Source organism: Balaenoptera ricei, chromosome 8 (assembly GCF_028023285.1).
Source record: "Balaenoptera ricei isolate mBalRic1 chromosome 8, mBalRic1.hap2, whole genome shotgun sequence".
Classification (NCBI taxonomy): domain Eukaryota; kingdom Metazoa; phylum Chordata; class Mammalia; order Artiodactyla; family Balaenopteridae; genus Balaenoptera; species Balaenoptera ricei.
The window spans coordinates 65,286,196-65,306,358 of record NC_082646.1 but is presented as its reverse complement, the minus strand read 5'-3'; the positions used below and the strand labels follow the sequence as shown (position 1 = coordinate 65,306,358).

The 20,163-nt window shown below is 46.7% G+C and overlaps 1 protein-coding gene across 4 annotated transcripts in view; it reads right to left on the bottom strand.

Moving 5' to 3' along the window:
* The window catches only part of SYT9 (synaptotagmin 9), a 410,926-nt gene that overhangs the window by 36,188 nt on the left and 354,575 nt on the right, over positions 1-20,163 (bottom strand). For all 4 annotated transcript variants that reach the window (XM_059931017.1, XM_059931018.1, XM_059931016.1 and 1 more), the window contains 3 exons: positions 15,415-15,535; positions 13,766-13,937; positions 11,508-11,637 (listed from right to left, as the gene is read on the bottom strand). In XM_059931017.1, the coding sequence (XP_059787000.1) occupies positions 11,508-11,637; positions 13,766-13,937; positions 15,415-15,535 (423 nt within the window). The remainder of the gene's footprint in view (positions 1-11,507; positions 11,638-13,765; positions 13,938-15,414; positions 15,536-20,163) is intronic.

Here is a 20,163-nt window from a genome sequence, read left to right as displayed (position 1 = left end):
CCCTGGATCCTTATTCCTGATATAAGATTTAGTTCTAGGTGAGCCCACATTCACATGGTACTCTGGTTCCATACTTGAAGAGCAATGGAAGGGTCACATTATTTTTAAGCAGTAGGATAAGAGCCATTAGCGCTCATACTGGGAATGGACACTCTGCAACTTTAAAGAATGTAAAATTTTTAATGCAAGATCAGATTGTCTCACCCCCAGCTACTCACCTCTGAAGACAATGTTGACTAGACCCTGCAGGCTGGAGAGGCGGAACTGCAGGCATGTGCCTGCCCTGCCAGCCTTCAGGGTCCTGTGGTAACAACCTTCCACAGACAAGGGGCCTGGGTTCTCAGCGCATTCCTGGACCTTCTGTGCCAAAGTCAGTCCAATTCCCCCACCCTCACCTTTCCACCAGGCTGACCCCCAGCCTGCCAACCTGAGATCCTGCTTGGATCCCACCTCAATCCTGAAAGCTTGCCATGAGGAGCTCTGCCATCGCCCTCTGGAACACAGAAGCCCACCCTGATCCCTGCCTGGCTCTTGGTTCGTTAGTTAGAGGCTGGATCTGCGGCCACAGTCATTGTCACTGGGGGGCTCCACTCACTATCTTTGGATGGAAGCTTCCAGAACTAGGATGCAAGCACCAGATGCTCAGCCTCAGTATCTTGATGACGGACTGTGTAGACCCCTCTGCAGCCAGGCCAATTCCTCCATGCCCATCTCCCCCTCATGAATAGGTGCTGCCTGTTCCTGTTCAGCTCTGCTCCCCGGTGTGGGCCCATCTCCAGTCAACAAGGAGGGAGATGCAGATGAGCCCAAGAAAAAGCATTCTGCTTGGATCCACACCTCCATGTCCCCTTCAGAGACTTCATTAAGCATTCGTAACAGGAAGACCTGGAATGTTTACGTTATTTAATTGTCATCAATCTTAATCCCGTCGGATGGCATTTGCTGTCTTGATTGGTTTTATGACCTTTCTCTAGTAAACTTTTTCAATCTGGACACTTACTGTCAGTATGTACACTATGTAAGTAGCTCCACTCAGATCCTCAGCTACGTAGGAAAAAAAATATCACACCTTTGTTTTCCTGCTCCTCATTCCCAACTGCTTCTCTTTCTGACAATCTGAGCACAACTCACATAATCAGTTGATTACATTATGTAATTGCTCAATGATTTGCAAAGTTCCCCTTGCTTTTTTCAGAAAACCCCCTTTCCTTATTTTTAAGCATTACAATGATCAATGTCATCACATTTCATTCTGATTTTTATTTAAAATGGGGGTGGGATATGTAATTCTACCACTACGGATCACAGACTTTAAACATACAATTGAGCTTTAGCTTGTAAATAAAAATAAAATAAACAAGCAGAGAATTAAAGTTAATGTTAGAGCTGCTGTAATACTATTATTAAAAGACCACAGATTTTCATTTTCATTCTAAACAAATGAAATGCAGTACATGGTAGGAGAAAATCGTGTGACTGATCTTCACTCTTAAGGAAACTGCCTTTTTCAACCCAAGGGAGCCATCATAAGATGGACAGCTGTCCATGAGTCCTTCAAATCCACACAGGATTTGATTTTTCCTTTGGAAAAATAAGACATAAATGCAAAAGGAAAGCAGCTTTCCCCCTCACTTTATACAGTATTTGTGTCATTAAGAGCAGAGAGTCTCTCTTTTGGCCACAACTGTTTCAACACACAAGCTAATTAACCAAACATTGACAATTTGTTTCATTAGGAAAATTTTATTGAACGTCTGTCATGTGCCACTTACTTTGGTAGACATTGGACATATCACAGTGAGCAAAACAGATGAGTTGATATCATGACATCTTTGGGAATGGTTCTCTTCACTGCAAGGGAACACCAGTTGGGACAGGGGTGGGTGTTCGTCTATGTCCCGGATATTTTCTGTTTCAAGTAACAGAAATCCTACCTCGTAGTGCTTACATAACAAAGGAAATTTATATGCTTACATATTCATAAAGGCCAGAGGTAACATTATGTTCAGGAGAGGCTTGATCCAGCAACTCAACCATATGATCGAGGGTCTGAATTCTTTTTATCTCTCTATTCTGCCACCTATGGGGTTGGCCTCACCCTAACCCTGCTTCCTCTAGAGGTCCAGAAGGGCTCCAGCTGTTCCTGGCGTGTATGCTTCTTTAGTTACATCCAACAAGAAAGAGAGAGCGTCTTTGTCCAAGCATTCACACCAAACGCTCTATAATACTCTCTGACTGAATCAGCTTAGACAGTACTAATCCCCATGGTTGGCTTGACGGGTTTAGCCCGGGACTAGGTCTTAGTTCCATTACTGGAGCCAAGGATGGGGCCAGGCTCCTTAGAGTCCCCAAGGAGAAGTCATGGCCATCAGAAAGACATCCTGCTGTCTGTGTGGGTACCCACAGAACTAGGCAGGCTCCTTGTCAGCCCTCGTTCTTTTTGTTCTTGGGGTGTGCGAACTAAAGCCATCTACCCCAACACAGCCATCTGTCTACAGAATGCACTCCACATTAACTTGCCTTTACTATTCTATTGCCTTCATTAACATTAACTTTACTATTCCCAGAGACTCTGGCCAAGATAGATGAAAGTTGCAGACAACATTATTGCTCATTACTGGGACTTTCCAAAAAACCATCAACTCTTCCTTAGAAAGTATCAACAGACGGTTTATACCCCAAAACTCTTTGAATCCTGGTCTCAAAATCCTCACGTTGCTGTGTCCATCTAAACTATTACATCATGATCTTTATCCAACCCCAACCAAGCTTCCCCATCCCCTGAATCATCCCCCTTGCCACACTGAAAGGCCCACCTTAAACCATACTTGAAAATATCGATCAGACCCTGCCCTTCCCCTTCAATTACCAGGTAAGTAGTAAACTCAGCTTTGTCTTTTCAACAGGTTGTTCTGCTGACATTTGGCAGACAGCGTTCAACAGGACATCTTCTGAAAGACTCATTTCCAAGAGCAGCGGCCTTCTAGACATTCTGTCCTTTGCCATTATCGGTGGAAAAATGTTGCCTGCCACATCAGTAAACAAAGGATGTTGGGGAATTCCCTGGCGGTCCAGTGGTTAGGTCTCCCTTTCACTGCAGTGGCCTGGGTTCAATCCCTGGTCGGGGAACTGAGATTCTGCAAGCCATGTGGCGTGGCCAAAAAACCAAAAAACCAAAACCACCCCCTCCCCAAAACCCACAAAGGATGTTGCAGCCATCAAGCCTTCCCATTACAGCCTCCCCGACACAGGATGCCCCCCATCAAACCATCCCCGACAGTGCACCATGAGGAGACTCGGGATGAGAAAGCACAGGATACTGGCCCCAGAGAGCTGAGGTGCACATCAAAGGAACGATTTCAGTGAGCCCAGACTCTTGCATCTTCCCTTACACAGAAAAGCGCTAACTTCCTTACCTTGAGATATCGCGTCTTGTTTAATTAACAGTAATCTTGATGTTCCGACTACCTGGTCTTTGTGGCAAAAACTCCTATGTATCCTGGTTCCTCCCCTGTCTCTTTGGAGCAGTCCTTCAGAGCTATCAGAGAGGCTGCGTCCCGGGCTGAAGTTCTCAGTTTTGTGAGCCCAGTAAAACATAATTCTCAACTTCTAGGTTGTGCATTTTTTTTCAGTTGACACCAGGATGCTCCACCCTTGCCTTGGACCCCTAACCCAGGAAGTACTCTCCTCCCCACAGATAATCACGAGGGAGTGTGGTTCTTTCAGAGGTTGGCATAAGCCATTCTAGTTCATTTCATCTATGCGGGAAGAACTGGCCCATCAGCCCACAGTATTAGTAGTCACATCAGAAAGCCATTCTTGGAGATGAGACTGCTGAAGGCCCAAGCCCATTGTTAACCACTTTCTTATTTAATTACCATTCAAGTGTGCCACAGGAATGCTCCAGGGCAGTGACTGCTGGGGCAGGGTCATTTGTAAGAGAGGAGAGTCAAGATGCAGCTGACTTTCTGTTTGGGCAGCAATGTTATTTTCCAACACATTGTTATTATCTTTTATACCTCTAGTGTTTACCTTAATGCTTCCACAGTTTGTATGACTGCTATTTCTACAGACTCCTGGAAGAGTCACCGGTTTTGTACCCCAGTTGAAGATGAGAAAATGCTTAGCATCCTATTTTTTATTTTTTTTTCCTAAACCAGATAATTCTACACAAGAAGGAGGACTTGTTTGGGAAATACTGAATGCTCTTGGCTTTGTTTGCTGACCATTCCCTCCACCAGCTGGAAACACAACGCCCCATTAACACTAACCATGCCTACTGGTCCAAACTGCATTCTGGCCACTTACATCAATCGGCACAGATTCTAACAAGTTTGTTACATGTTTTTCAGATCTGCAACATGTAGCACATTTCTTTGTTCTTTGCAATCAGTTTTGCTTCAGTGGCCCTGCTGGTGTTTATGGATATTGGCATACTAAATCCCCCAATAAAAATAGTTTACTTTTTGAAAAAATATAATCTCAATGATAAGTCCTTTATTTTGTCCAAAAGATGCATTCCCTCTATTTTTCTCTTTTTTATCTTCACAGGTAGGCGGAGTGAATCATTACCTGATGTAAAATTGCTGCTAAAATGTTTCCCTGGTGAGAAAAGCCAACTTGTGGGCTAATGTCCTTGTCACCCCTCCTGATCAGTTCTCATTCAGGGTACAGCAGTCTGTCATTCACCGTAGGGATGTCTGTGGTTTCTGCTTCCTCTGTCTCTTATGAAAGAAGATACTGAAGCACTCTAGAACCTGGACACGCATATCATCAGCATGAGGGGGACCTTCATGATTTACTAAGGTGCCTAAGTTATTGTTCTGAATATTTCTCAAGTGCACTAGAAATGCAAAGCCACTACCATCAGAGGGCAGTTCATGGGAACCAAGGGGGGAAATGGTCTCTTCTCACGTCCTTCTCCTAAATGGAGAAAAGGTGATCAAAGCTTGGAGCTTAATAAGGACCATCTCCATTTGAAGAGCCCACTGTAAATTCAGTCTTGATACCTTTTACATCTTGCTCTGAACTGACTTCTCCTTTGGACTCCTTTGAGTGGGAAATTGTGGGACCTTAGAACTAGAGGAACCCAACTGCTCTCCTTACATGTCTCCTTCATTCATTCTTTCATTCATTCCTCAAATACTAATTTAATACCTATGTAACAGGGACAGTATTTCCATTCTCTGTAAATCATGCTGTTCCATGCAAAGGAATCAATGCTATATGTTCCTACAAACTGAGGGCAAATAACACGATGATCAGATAGGTCAATGACCAGATAGTCCCTACAGAAACAAAAGTCTCCAAAGCCAGGCCTCATCAAGAGAAAAGAGACACATTGAAATCCCAAATGTTCCCTCTACACATTGAGAGGAAACCTTGGAGATCTGAACCTAAATCATAGTATAAAGGGAATCATGCTCTGATATAAAGGAAGGTTCCACCAGCCGGAAAGAGGAAGTAGAGAGCCTTTGGTAGGAGAGATGGGGGCGGGGCTTGATGTGAGGTCCTGGCTTCACCCCTCAGGCTTGAAGTCTCGAGTTTCACGTGGGTTGAGGAGGAAGCTGAAGGCAGAAATGGCCCCTGTGCCAACACGGGGCTAGAGGAACAGGTAGAAATGGCCACGTAACTTTATGGGCATGAAGAGGGTGCCTGTAATGGCACTGAGTCTCCTGCAGCTCCTGTGTGTCCCTGAATGCTTGGAAGATGTGGAAAGGAGGTGACAATATTGGCCGACAAGGTTTTAGGGGGGTCCAGTAAGTGGGGAAGTGACCTGTGCCAAGGGCTGCAAAGAAAACCTCTCAGGCAAGAGGTGCTGCCAGGCCTCAGAGATCTGCAGGGCAGTCAAGAGGCGCAGTGGCCTGGTCAGCCTTGAGGGGGTCCCAGCAGCACACGTAGTGACGACATCATCTGATGGCCAAAGACAAGCTGGGCAACACGCCCAGTCAGATGCAAGCACACAGATCTCCCCTCATCACCAGGGCCTTTGCGCTTCTCTCGCCTAGGCGCCAGCTTGGGAAGGAGGAGGGAGACAGAAGGCAGGTTGCAACTCCCTTGGGCTTTCCCACCCTGTGCCTAGTGCCTGCTTCTTTTTTTTCTGGTTTCAGTTTCCTTCTCTGCTGGTCTAGTCCTCACCAGGACCCAAGGCCTACACACACTCAAACTCCCTGATGGGAACCTGATCTCCCACTTGGCTTCTTCCAGTCAACCCCTCCTCTTTCTGGGGAATCACTCCTCTTTCCTAAATCTGTTGTGAATAGCAGTTGGCCCAGAGTGATAAAGCCTTTGACTCCCGCACTTCAAAATCTTCTGGGAAGGGGTTTCCCTGGTGGCGCAGTGGTTGAGAATCTGCCTGCCGATGCAGGGGACACGGGTTCGAGCCCTGGTCTGGGAAGATCACACATGCCGCGGAGCAAATGGGCCCGTGAGCCACAACTACTGAGCCTGCGCATCTGGAGCCTGTGCTCTGCAACAGGAGAGGCCGCGATAGTGAGAGGCCCGTGCACCGCGATGAAGAGAAAGCTCTCGCACAGGAACTAAGACCCAGCACGGCCATAAATAAATAAATAAATAAATAAATAAATAAAAATTAAAAAAAAAATCTTCTGGGAAGCAGAAGATTGGGGTCACTTGTGTCCATTTCCCTGTCCTGCCAGGGGGATACTTCTCAGCAAGTCTACTCTCAACACTCCTGCTGGAGTGGGACCAGGTCACATTTCCATGACCCCTGACCTCCAGCAAACTGGACCAGGGGTGGACACTTAACCCAACCTGGGTAATCTTGGGAATGTGTGGACTTTGAAGACTCCAGGTAGGCCCTGGTGGGCCCTTGATGGATAATATCTAGAGCTTGTTTAAAGGGCCTGCTAGAGTAACTCCCAGTCGAGTCTGGGTGATGACATTTGCCTTAGCTATACAGCTCTAAATCTACACCCGTAGGGCGGCAGAGGCGGAAGATGGGGGCTCTGTCTCTGCCAGGGTGTACTGTGCCACACCTGCCCCTAGTTACGCTGGGAACTGCGTAACCCGGAGTTGCAGGGGGCTTCCAGCTCTTTGAGGTGGTCCTGCAGACTGTCAGACTAACCAGGTGCACAGAGAAAATGCTGAGCTTGGAGACAGGAAGATTTGTTCACACCCGAGCACCCTTGAGCAGGACTTTGGGGTTCAGGATCTTACATCTCTGTCAATCAGGGGAATGCTGCTGACCTTCACTGTGTATTCTGATTGGAGTCTATCCCTTTTAGAGAAGTAAAAACTGACTTAACCCAGTGGTGTCTGTGGTCTGCTCTTCCCATCAAAGCAAGTTTACTACTTGTTAATCCAGAGGTCAGGCAGCACTTCACACGGAAGTGATGAAAACCTGGAACTATTTCTATTATTCTCCCCAGAGCTGCATGGTGTGGGCCAGCTCCACGTGCAGGGGTGGGAAAGGTGCCGGGATGTGGCCAGGCCAGCACCATCTTCTCTTGGATATATGGAGGAGAGGGCGGTGGGAGCTCTGTCAGAGCTCTGTCATCCCCTGAGGCTCCGTGGAGGGGACGCTCCTGTCCCCTCGGCCCAGGCAGCCCACTGAGGGAGTTTACACAGCTTCCCAAGCCTCTGACATCATGGAGAGAAAAGGGAGCGGCACTGGCTGACCTTTGAGTGTGCAGTGAAGCCATCCAGATTCTCTGAGACAGAAACGGATTTCTGAACTCATTGGCTTTGAAGACTCCACCTGCCACCTGCTCTGGCAAGGTCAGGGAGTGTTGGATGCAGCCCCAAGCAGGCTGCCAGATCTCTGCAGGGCTCAGGGTTCAGTCCTAACCTGGTCCCTCAGCCCCCAGCAGCGAAGCGCTTCTGCCAGGCCAGCCATCCTTCGTACTAAATCCTAACTACCCCATATCTTCTCTCTTCTCTCTCTCCCTCATTCATTCTTACACAAATGCTTATGTACACACACACACATCCAGAGAACTGCAACTTAATTGCTGTTTTTGTTTTACAGCAGAAAATTTAACGGTTCTTAGTGTAACAGCAACTTATCTTTAAGGCCAAGGAAGACAGGAGAAGGAACAGAACTGAAATATGTGTGTCTATATCCAGCCAAGTCACAAATGACCCCTTCTCCCAGTGGGAGGTGATGGCTCACCAGCATGTGGGGTGTGGGGTACGCCCAACCTTCCTTTTTCCCTCCGTGACCAACATTATGATGTTTCTTTGTGTGACAGCCCCACGAGGACACACAGCAATCCCTCAGAATGTGGGACATACATAGTAATGGCCATAACTGGGAATTTTACTGAGCATTTACTGGGTGCCAGCCATGGTGCTTCACATACATTAGGTTGTTTAATCCTCACAGTCACCCTTGTGGGATAGGCACTATTACAGCCACTTTACAGAGGAGAAAACTGAGATTCAGCAAGGGAAAAACAAGCAACTGAGTGGCAGCACGGGGACTTGAATCTAGGTCCATCCACGTCAAAACCGCTCTGCCCGCGGCCTCCTCCATCCTGACAGCTGCCAGCAAAGCACGGGCACCCCTCTGACCTTGCTTTTCATCTCATCCGGTACCACTGCCCCAATTCCGCTCATAACATGTTTATTCTTAAAAGGGAAAGTATTGCTTCTCCTCTCAGGATGGATCCGAAGTCCCAGGCATGTACTTCAAAGACACATGAAGCGGGCTTCCCTGGTGGCGCAGTGGTTGGGAGTCTGCCTGCCAATGCAGGGGACACGGGTTCGAGCCCTGGTCTGGGAGGATCCCACATGCCGCGGAGCAACTAGGCCCGTGAGCCACAACTACTGAGCCTGCGCATCTGGAGCCTGTGCTCCGCAACAAGAGAGGCCGCGACAGTGAGAGGCCCGCGCACCGCGATGAAGAGTGGCCCCCGCTCGCCGCAACTAGAGAAAGCCCTCGCACAGAAACGAAGACCCAACACAGCCAAGGATAAATAAATAAATAAATAAATAAATTTTTCTTTTTTTAAAAAAAGACATGACACATGAAGCCACAGGGCAGGAAAAGCCTCCCTTGGTTTGCCTTCCATATAAGGGACATTTCATTTCCTTAGTTCTGCTGCAACCATTGAGAAAAGACCACTGAATTCGCCGAAGTAATTCTAGCTGCTGTAACAAATGACCCCCAAGTTTCAGCGGTTTAACTCTAAAAACATGTGTCTCTCACAAAACTGCCCACCAGAGATTTGCAGTAAGCCAAGCGCTCAGGGTTTACGGCGTGGCTCCCGGGCGGCCAGTCACAGGGTGCTCCCGCCTGGGCAGTGAGGGCAGCCTCCCGGGCCCGCCTTCCACACGCTCCCTGCTGTAAGGTGCACGCGCCGTGCTCGGGGCCCCGTGTTCACAGCCCCATCCACAGTCGCTCCCTGGCAAGGTCACTGAGACAGAAGTGCTTGTGCACACAATCAGGGCTCCCGTCTCAGCCCCACGCCACACCCCTGATCCTCACTCCTTTCCCACTTCCTGTGTCCCGAGAGGCATAGAGCCCTGACAGCCTTTGACACTTCAGGTTACAAAAAAGAATGAAAGTCGGCAGTGACTTTGCAAGGGCGCAAAAAGCCTATCACAAGTGCTCTAACTGCCCCTGCTAGTGACAGGCTCTGGCAGTCCACAGAGAGACTCCTCTGAGAATTCCACCAGGAACTGAAGAAGTGATGTGCACTACCTAGCACCAGTCCCCCCCCACTGTGAAGTGGTTCACAGGTTCTATGGTCTTCCGTAGGGATTAATTTTCAGCCCAGGAAACAGTCTTTACTTCTACGGCCCAAGGACAGAGGTGTCCTCAAGGACCTGCAAATTAGGAGGGCCCTAGGCTCTCCTTGAGTATACCACCCGGAGGCCCTGAAGCTTAGAATCAGTCCACAGACCCTGTCCTGTTCTTCCCCTCCGGCAGGATCTCCAACAAAGAAAGACTGTCCCTTCATCCCCTGGGGCCCTCCTGCCTCTCCATGGCTACCCTACATGTTTACTTAGACTCTCCTGACTGGCCAGGGCAGCAGAATCCACACTGGGTGAGGCTCTGGTCTTGGCCTCTCAGGATGGCTTTGCAGGGAACAGAGCTGCCTGCCCTGGGAGAGTAAGCGGAAGCTGTCTGCCTGGAACCCACGCTCTCTGGTGTCCCTATTCCCAGGGGCTCAGCTCTCTTCGCTTCCCAAGAGCAGGAGGGACTAAGCCTTCAGGGACCAGCTCATCCAAGCATGACACTTGCTTCCTTGGTGCCCCTGTAGCACTTGATGTAGATGATAATGCTTACGATTGTGCACTTCAGTGATTAGTTTACACGCCGTCCTCTCTCTTATGGTCTATAAGCTCTTCAAGGGAAGGAAAGGTTTCTTACATCTATATTTTCTCTATCTAATATGGCATTTGACCCACAGAAATGTCACTTAGTGAATGCGATTTATTTCTGAGAGAATGAGTTAGTAAATAAAAAAGAGGGTGAGTCACTGAGTAAGGATGAATGGGGGAAGAATAAATGAAAAGGAAAGGATGGGGGGAGTGAGTGAATGAATGAGGCTGGGAGGCAGAACCATGGTCCACTGCCTCCAAGTATCCACTCTCTTCTTCTACCTTGCAACGAGAATCCTGCTTTTTCAGTTGGGCACATGGCCACTGACAAAAAGAATACAATTCCTACTCTCCCTTGCAACCATACATGTCTGTATGACTAAGTTCTGTGACTAATTTAAATGGAAGTAGCAGTGTTGCATAAGACATCAAGGAAAATCCTTTAAAAAGGAATGTGTGTGCTTTTGGCTCTTGTCTTCACCTTTCTATGGCCTGGAAGATATGTGATGGTTGGAGCTTAGCAGCCATATTGCTCAATGAGGTGACCTCAAAAAAAAAAAAAAAAAAACAACCACCTCACACTGGGACAGGGAAGCAGAAAGACAGAAGTCTACATCTCTGTCAACCACAGAGCCACTTTAACAGCCTAGACAACCTTCCTAGACAACCTTCCTCTGGACCTTTTTTATGTAAGAGAGAAATAAATTTCCATTTCACTTGTTATTTTGTGGTTTGTTGACTTGGGGGTTTTTATCATATACAGTTGATACTAACCAGTTTGCCCAGAATCACAGGTTCATGCTACAGCCAGTCTCAGAATCCATGCGTCCTCTCTCCCGGTCTCAAGTTTTTTCTGATGCTAGCTGTAAGTCACTCTATGATGGCCTGGACCTCCACACTCACTCAGATCCTGCAGATGTCCTCCAAATGTCAACCCAAAGCCATAACATGAAATAAGAGAATCTTGATCTTTTTTGAAAACAATCAAAGTAACAGATGATCCCTGATCAATGTTCAAAACCTACCAGACTGGCAGGGAGCACAGACTCAATCTCAGATTGAATGCAATTCCCAACAAGCGGTCCCAGGAAATGCAACCAGGGAAACACATTGATGACCATAGACCCTGGTACACTCACATTTTTGGTGGCTCCTGCATTTCAACAGTAAAGCATTTATTCTTCTGCAAAGAGGAGCACGTGGGAGTAGGGTCTTACCTCCACCAGGGAATGCCAGTGTGCAATGGGCTTGCGCGGATATGACAACATTTCACTCCAGTGGTCTCTGCCCAGCCTCTCAGCTTCGTTGCCTACTTGACACACGCCGATGATCTCATTGTGACCTACACTGTGAAAATGGTGCACAATAGTTTTTTCCTTAAATTTTGGTATGTAAGAGCAGCAACTACTCAGTTAAACTGATAGAGGAATTAGGGAAGGGGTGGTCTTTTTCATTCCCTAATTTAAAACTACAGGCCAAGCTTAATAGCCACTAGGACTCGGGTTCCAATATTTCACTTGGGGCACAGAGAGGAAGACCAGAATCTGGCCCTCACACAGCTCAGCTGTCGGAACACTGGCATGGCTTAGCTTGTTCGCAAGAACCTGTGTTGGAAGAACCCCCTGCTGCATGCAAAGGATGCCCCTTCTGGTTCTGGAACAAGGTTGACCTCAGGCCTCCAAATCCATGTAATGAAAAGGGGGCCATCTGAAACGAGTTTCTTGCACTAATGGCTGCTTCATTCCTGCAAGAGGGAACCAAGTACAGGTAAGGGAGAAGCTCTGAGTCTGTCAGCTGTAGCCTTGAGCTCACAAAGGGGGCAGAGTGGAGGAGGCTCCTGGGTCATCTTGCAACCCCTCTCTTTAGAGAACATGTTGTCTTTTTGTGCTCTTCCCTCCTTCCTTGCAAGCCCAGCTTTGCTTCTTTGACCCAACTTGAGTTCCCTACTGCAGAAATACTCAGCTCCTTTAATACTTAGCTAGTATTTCTGAAACATCCCTGGGTAGATCTCTGCCTTGGACCATTTCTTTTTTCCTTAACGGTTTTTGGTTAGAAGTCCTTTGCATATATCCAGAATGACATGGCCCATCCTTTAACTCTCTGGGATCCAAATTCACAGACTTCTTCTCTTTCTTCTCCCTTCCTACAAGGATGAGGGATTTTTCTCCTATTTGTGTCTAGGGAGCAAGGGGGAGACAAGGGTGGGGAAGCAGTGTGAAGGATATTGGATTCTATGCTCATTAAAATCAGTTGCATGCAGAAGCCCCATGAATTCTGCCATGGATTTTTCCAGGCCAGATTCATGAGTTTACTGAGAATTAAATTGAAGCAGAGCTCACATAATCAGATTTGTCGATGCGGGAAACTTGGCAATAGCTTGAAAAATACTGGCCCAGCCTTCCACGGCTGGTGGGCAATGTCCCCTCCTGTGGCCCGACACTATTTGTGTTGTGTGTCGTCCAGAGGAGACAAGATGAGGTCTACTGCCCAGCGTGGGCTATCACACCCATGGCAGCTGAGCCAACCCACGTGCTCCCTGGGTTGCAAGACGATTATGCTTCACCCAGGCATCTCTGCAAAGAGTGTTCAGGGCATTGAGGCTGCCTTACTGACATTTCAGGGGTCTGTGGGAAAATTTTCCGCTGCAAATAATATTGTTATTGTAAGATATTAGAAGTTAGATTTTTTTTTCTTTTTATAATTGTGCCCAGACCATGTGGGAGGTTTCCAATTAAAAACAGACTTTGAATTTCAGTCTAATGACTGGTTTAACATGTATAATTCCCTGTTGGTACTTCCTTTGCATATTAAAATGACTGTTTTTCAAATCTGTCCTTTAAATACACAATTGGCTACAATGCAGGCTATAAATATCTCTTCTGTGCTGTATTAATTAGAAAGTCGAGAATCTTATACATTTTAATGTACCCTGTCATCCATCCTGATTCTAGCATTTTCAAGAGAACATTTCTGTGTTTGCTTTCAGACTTAAGTGGATAGAAACGATCTTTATTAAACACATTGGGAGAAGAAAAAAAAAAAGAACGAAATTATGTATTTAGAAATGTTGATGGTCTGGCTAAAGTAATCATTCTGCTGTTTTGAGTGGAATCTTTCTGATAAAGGCCAGGTAGGATTGCCTGAGAGAAGATTAAGATCTGTGGGGTCACAGTTCTCTAAGCTGAGATTCTGAGGGGTGTACAGGGATGGAGAGGGGAAGAAGTAGAGGAGGGAGGAGAATGGAGGAGGAGAAAGACAGAAGAAATGGGAGAGCTTAGAGGCACTTTGGTAATCTGACTCTACCGCATTGCTTGTAAAATGGTGACGCCTTGTCAATCAGCTCTGTGTGCTGCTCACCCGACTCTTCTCCTGTGGCTGCACTAAGACGCCAGCTAAGAATCCACGGCTGGCACCCCCCGTCCCCCAACCCTGGGCACAGTGGACTTGCAAGGAGAAACAGCTCTAGGCCTCTCACCGGTCGTAATCCATGACCGCTACGGACAAGTAGATTTGGTCAATATTCTCGGGAGGGACGTCAAAGACTATGGCTTCGTTGTAAACAGGATTCAGAGTGTTCCTCTTGGTGGACGTTTTCCTCTTCTTCAATCGCCTGCCATCACACATCAATGAGACTTTCACGTAGGGATCTGTACAGGCCATGAGAAGCAGAGGTACTGTGAGGATACACGCAGATTTAGGCCAGCGGTTTCGTCACGGCAGAGTTTCAAGGACCATGGTAGGCAGAACCCCTTTACCTGCCTGTGGACTGGAGTTGGAGGATTTTAATTAACACGATGTCTGGGCAGGGACTGGAGTTGGGATAATTAAGTCATTCATTCAGGAAGAAGCACAGGACTCTCTCCCCTCAAAATGAGTGGAATTTAAAAATAGTGTGAAAACATGTTACCGAATTAGATTAGGATTCAGGACCTGCTTGGCTGTCACAGGAAGGGAAATGCAAAGCCATTTCCAAAGCATGGGGAAACAGGCTGCAGGACCTGACTTGGAGCCACCTCGGGGAATTTTTTTCTAAAAACTAGGTCTTTAGGAAAGGGAGAAGCTAAATTCCTAGAGGACTGGGAAAACTTGGGCGGGGGCGGGGGGGGGGCGGTGGGTTTCCTTCAGTGCAGGGGCCTCAAGCCCTAGAGTTGATTGCAGTCGGGTTGCAAAGGGAGAAGCAGTTCAGCAGGGAGAGAAAGGACATAGGCTTGCTTGTGGTGCCATGCTGGGATGGGGTGACCGGTGGCAAGGCTGGTCTCTGCTTCAGGTGGAGCTTTCCTGGTTTCACCTCATTATTCTGGTCAGTGGGGAGTCCTTCTTGCTTCACCTGCCTAACCATGTGTTGCTCTGACACCCATACACTGTCTAGGGGGACTTAGAGGGCCAGAAGAGGCCATATCTTTTTTTCTGCTTGAATAAAACACTGGCATCCAGGAAGCAAAATATATTGCATCTTTTGATTTCAGTGACCAAAAGCCAGTGAACTGGGGGTTTTGCGACCACACTTTGGGAGCCCCTGAAGAGGTGGCTTGTGAACTTGTATAAAAGGAACTGCATATCAGGGTTTTTTCTGTTAGGGTTTAGAATTTAAGGCTACATGCTTGATTCACTGGAAAAACCAAACTGCATAGTTCACTGATGCACCTTTTTATATAAGGATATTGGATATCAATCTTCTAAAAGCCTGAGGTGATGATGATTGCTTGTGTGTGAGGAAAGACCCAATTAGATAAGCTATATCAGCATGTGCAAACTGTAGGTCCAGTCCACAATTATGTGAAGAAGACCTAAGAGAGAATAATGGTAATAATAATGAGAGCTAACACCGAGGAGCATTTAGTGTGTGCCAGGCACCGTTCTTAGGTGTCATATGTATTAACTCACTTAATCTTGTAACAACCGAAAGAGCCAGATACTATTATTGTCCTCCTTTTTACAGATGGGAAATCTAAAGCCCAGAGAGATTAAGTGACTTGCCCAAGGTCACACAGCTATTAGGTCTAGGACTAGGATTAAACTTAGGCAGTTTGGTTCCAAAGTCCACGCACTTTATTACTCTACTGGAAGCTTCATAAGGTGCTACATAAGAATGTAGGAGGAAATCTGCATTTGAGATTGTCCCACCTGATGCTCCTGTTATGTCCATTGCCTTTAAATTCCTTGCTTTTATAATGGTAATGGTCAGCCTGCCAGCCGTGGGAAGATAGCAGAGGGAAAACATCAGCTCTCCAAGATCCACGTTGTCCTGTTGAGAGAGCACAAACTGAAGCATTAGAAAGTGCCTTCAGCCTGGTGCACACAGGGGCAGGGGCAGGGCAGCATTGCAAGGGACCGCGCTGCTCCTTCGGCTCATCTCCCGGATGCCTGGTGCCCTTCCCCTTCACGTAATCAAGCAGATGAAGAATAAATGCCTGCACTTCGGGAGCACCGTCCCTAAGGAAGCACACTCGTCTTTAAATGGCAGAGCTGTGGAGCCCATCCAGGGTTCTGCCCCTCTTTCCAGCTACCTGCAGCCCTGCAAAGCATCACACAGGTCCCGCGGCCCACAGCAGCCCCCAGAGCGGAAGTTCCCATAGCCTTAGCTATCCCCTACGGAGCCCGCCGTGTGGCTCCACTCATATACCCATCACATCCACACAGAGCCCCCAGGACAAAGCTACACAAAGAGGTGCCCCACAGTGCTGGGCTGGCAGCCCAGACAGGCTCTGCACACAGCCCACCCACAGCCTTGTGCACTCTCTCAGACAGGTCTCCGTACAGCCCCTTGGAGACTCCCAACCCCCAGTTCCTACCTAGCTTCCGCCTCAGTTTTACCCACAGGCCTCACATAGCCCGCAGTGTCCTCCAGACAGTCACCGTCTATATGCATTCTTCCCCTATAGCTCCACACACCTCCCTACAGAGACTCCCCTCCCCAATACCTCCGTACACTCCTGCAAACACTCCCCATTCCAGCACGCGCACGCGCACACGCCCCTCCACCCACCACAGCACCGCACGCAACCTGGTCACGTGCAGCCTGTGCAGACCAGCACGTGGCTCCACTGGACCCTGCAAACACCTAGTCCCTACAGGGCTCTCGACGAAGACCCTGCAGCAGCCTGAGAGTGGCAGCCCGTGACAGCCCTGGACACACCTGGACACCTGCCCAGCCCCTGCACAGTCTCCAGGCAGGAAGAGATAGGGGGGGACCCAGACCCCGCAGGCCCCCGACGGCTGACCCCCCTGGCTCCCACTTTGCTGCAGCTCTTGCCTTCTCTCGATGCATCTCTAAGAAGCCCCATTTCCCTCTGCTGGGGAAAACATCTCCTGGGGCAGTGTGCAGTCATTCAAATAGGTCAGAAGACACAATTCTCTTTCTCCTTTTTAGCCCAGGGAAAGTATAACCAGAAAGGAAAAAAAAAAAAGCCAGTTCATTTAGTTTCAATTTCTGTGATACCTGAGGTTATCGAGCTGGGTGTCTGTGTCTAATTAATACAGTTTCATACTGACAATGCTCTGGGGAGTCCGGTTTTTGCCCTCAACATCCACAGCCTCCCCTCCCCTCCTTGATTCTCCAAGGATGCTACTATTTTTAGAAGCACAGATTCTGCTCTGTAAGGTCACCTCACCCAACCTCCCTCCTTGACCGCTTCTGCAGGAGGATGAGGCGAAGGGAGTCTGTTTAGTCGCTAAGGCAGATGGATTGCTCTGTATCCTCGAGCTCTCCCTGCTTCATGTAAATAAATGACCTCTCCTCGCAAGCAGGCCAGGCTCTTCTGGTTCCTGGAGCCCTAATATCAAGAGCCCCAGGTAGCTGGGCCTTTCGCCCTGGGGTGGAGGTGTCACATGGGGCAGGTGCTGGACTGCTTTGTGCTCCCGGGTTCCCAACGGCAGGAGTAGGGTCTGCTGTTACTGAAGGATCTGACCCAGCTTCCTGCTGGTGGCGGAGGAGAAAGAGGAGCAACAGCTGTCCCCATAAATTACCTTTTCCCCTCTATACTCCCTGGCCTATTCCTTTGCCCTTGGACCTTTCCTGTCTGCCTTAAGCAGAAAGGCCCAGACACATGTTCTTCTCAGAGGACTTTTCACTGCACCTGGCTCAAGCCCCCTCTCCTCTCATCCTGCCCCAATAATCTTGGTTTTACAAAGTAAAACAGGAGCAACCAAAACCATGCCTAAGAAGTTTCATCATCATTTTTTCGGCATCCAATTTCTGAGGGCCCACACTGCACAAGCTCTGTAGGGCTCAAGATGTGATGACGCAGTCCCTGCCCTCAAGCCCAAGGCACATAACTGAACATAATGTGTCAAGCTACTTTTGTCCTAAGTACATTTTTCCCCAACGTAAACCTCATTCATAAATATTTATATTATATTGTTGTTTGCTCACGAGTTAAAAGGAAAAAAAAATTGCGCTTCAGATTTGGTTATATATTCAGAATATGAACTAGGGCAAAAGTCCACTTTCGTACTTAAAAAAAAAAAACCCTGAGCAAATTAAAGAAAGGTTTATTAAGGGGAAAACGCTTGGTTTGATTTCCAAGTGTTTTAAAAATAAATCATTTAAAATTATCTAAATTATGAAAGTAAAAATGATAAAATTCAAATACAAAAGTTTTTAAGTATAATCGTAAAATATGTCCTTTTCTTATGTACCTACCACCTAAGTCACTCCTTTCCCCAGAGTAACACTGTGGATAATCATGCACATTTTTCTTTTCATCCATCATCCATCCGTCCATTCATTTATTCACTTATTCTTCTAACATTTGTCGTGGTTGTGGTTGCTGAACATTGCTCTCGTCCAGGTGCTGAGAGCTGTTTCTGCTGTGGTGAACAACAGATGTGGTCCCCTGAGAAGTGATGGGCTTGCTGGGATACGGAACAGAAGTTGATGGCACCTAATGCTAACTCTGCTTTCTCCCCATCAGCTGATGCTGATTTGGGGTTAAGAATCTGTAGATCTTGATGTTTATAAACATTCCTTAATTCAGTGGTTCTCAACCAGGAGCAATTTTGCTCCCCTAGGGCACATTTGGCATTATTTTTAATTGTCACAACTGGGGAGGCAGTTGTGTTACTGACATCTAGTAGGTAGAGTCCAGGGACGCTGCTAAACATCTTACAATGCACAGGGAAGCCCCTCACTACCATGAATTATCTGGTCCAAAATGTCAATAGTGCCAAGGTTGAGAAACTCTGTCTTATACAGAAGTGCTTATATTGTTAGTAAAAATTTTTCCAGAATGCTGATAAAAGTCAAATATGAAAGAGTCGTGGAGTGTTTGGCTTCTTTTCCAGCTTGACAGAAATCAGATATGCAGAGGTGCCCTGGTGGGTACAAGGGGAAGGAAAATGTCATACAGAGAAATGCTTCATTTGCTCCTGCTTTGTGTGGCCAAGTTCCGTATTGTTGGCAAGATATATATGTAGGGAATTTATAGCAAGTGTGTGTGTGTGAATTCTCTACCTGCCAATCTGTAAACTCTTTCTGTGGTATGTTCGCCTGTAGTGGTCTACGATAGCTCTAGTTTTTGTGTAACTAGCGCACTTTTGCATTCCTGTTCTTGGGTTCTTCTGGTGAAGTCCTTCCTAATTCCATGAAGTTCTAGAAGGGCTGCTGCAGGAATTCAGACTGACCAAAATATTCATGCCCCTGTCCACTATTGTCTGTTTAGAGATGAGTATGTAACCCAAGCAGGGAGTTTTAGAGTCTTCCCTGGGACTGAAAAAATCAATATTGAGAAAGAGAAATTTTCATTTTATTGGGGTTATTCACTGGAAAGATATGAAACAAGAATTGTTGTAAGGTTCTTGTACTGTATATACTATAAGTAGTATAATATCACTTTAAGTTAGGCTGTGTATATTAAAGACGTATACTATAAACCCAAAAGAAATGACTAAAATAATACAAGGATTTATAGTTAATAAGCCAACAAAAGAGATAAGATACATGCTTTAAAAATATTACGTTACTCCAAAAGAAGGCAGAAAAAACTGAAAAGGGAATAAGACCAGAAGAGACAAATATGATAGAAATAGAAAACAAATAGTAAGCTGGTAAATTTAAACTCAACTATTCCAATAATTACATTAAATATAAAAGATCTAAGCATCAAAATAAAAGCAAAGATTATCTAATTCAGTAAAATAGCAAGACCCAATATCATGCTCTCTACAAGACATTTAATTTAAATATAAAGATATAAGTATATTAAAAGTAAAAGAATAAAAAAGATATGCTACACTAACACTAATAAAAAGAAATCTGCAGTGGTTAAAATAATATCACACAAAGTATAGGTAAGAGCAATGAATATTACCAGGGACAAAAAGGGTCATTTCACTATGATAAAGGGGTCAATTCATCAAAAGCACATAACAATTCTAAATATTTATGCACTTTATAGCATACTAACAGAATACATGAAGCAAAAACTGATAGAATTGTGAGGATAAACAAGCTGTAGTCAGAGATTTGAATACTTGAACAATACTATTAACTAACTTGGCCTAATTAGGGGCATTAAAGAAACACCCTACCACACAGCAATAGAATACACATTCTTTTCAAGTGTACCCAGAACACTGAACAAGATAGACCATATTATGGGCCACAAAACAAGTCTCAGGGCTTCCCTGGTGGCGCAGTAGTTGAGAATCTGCCTGCCAATGCAGGGGACACGGGTTCGAGCCCTGGTCTGGGAAGATCCCACATGCCGTGGAGCAACTAGGCCCGTGAGCCACAACTGCTGAGCCTGCGCGTCTGGAGCCTGTGCTCCGCAACAACAGAGGCCGTGACAGTGAGAGGCCCGCGCACCACGATGAAGAGTGGCCCCCGCTCGCCGCAACTAGAGAAAGCCCTTGCACAGAAACGAAGACCCAACA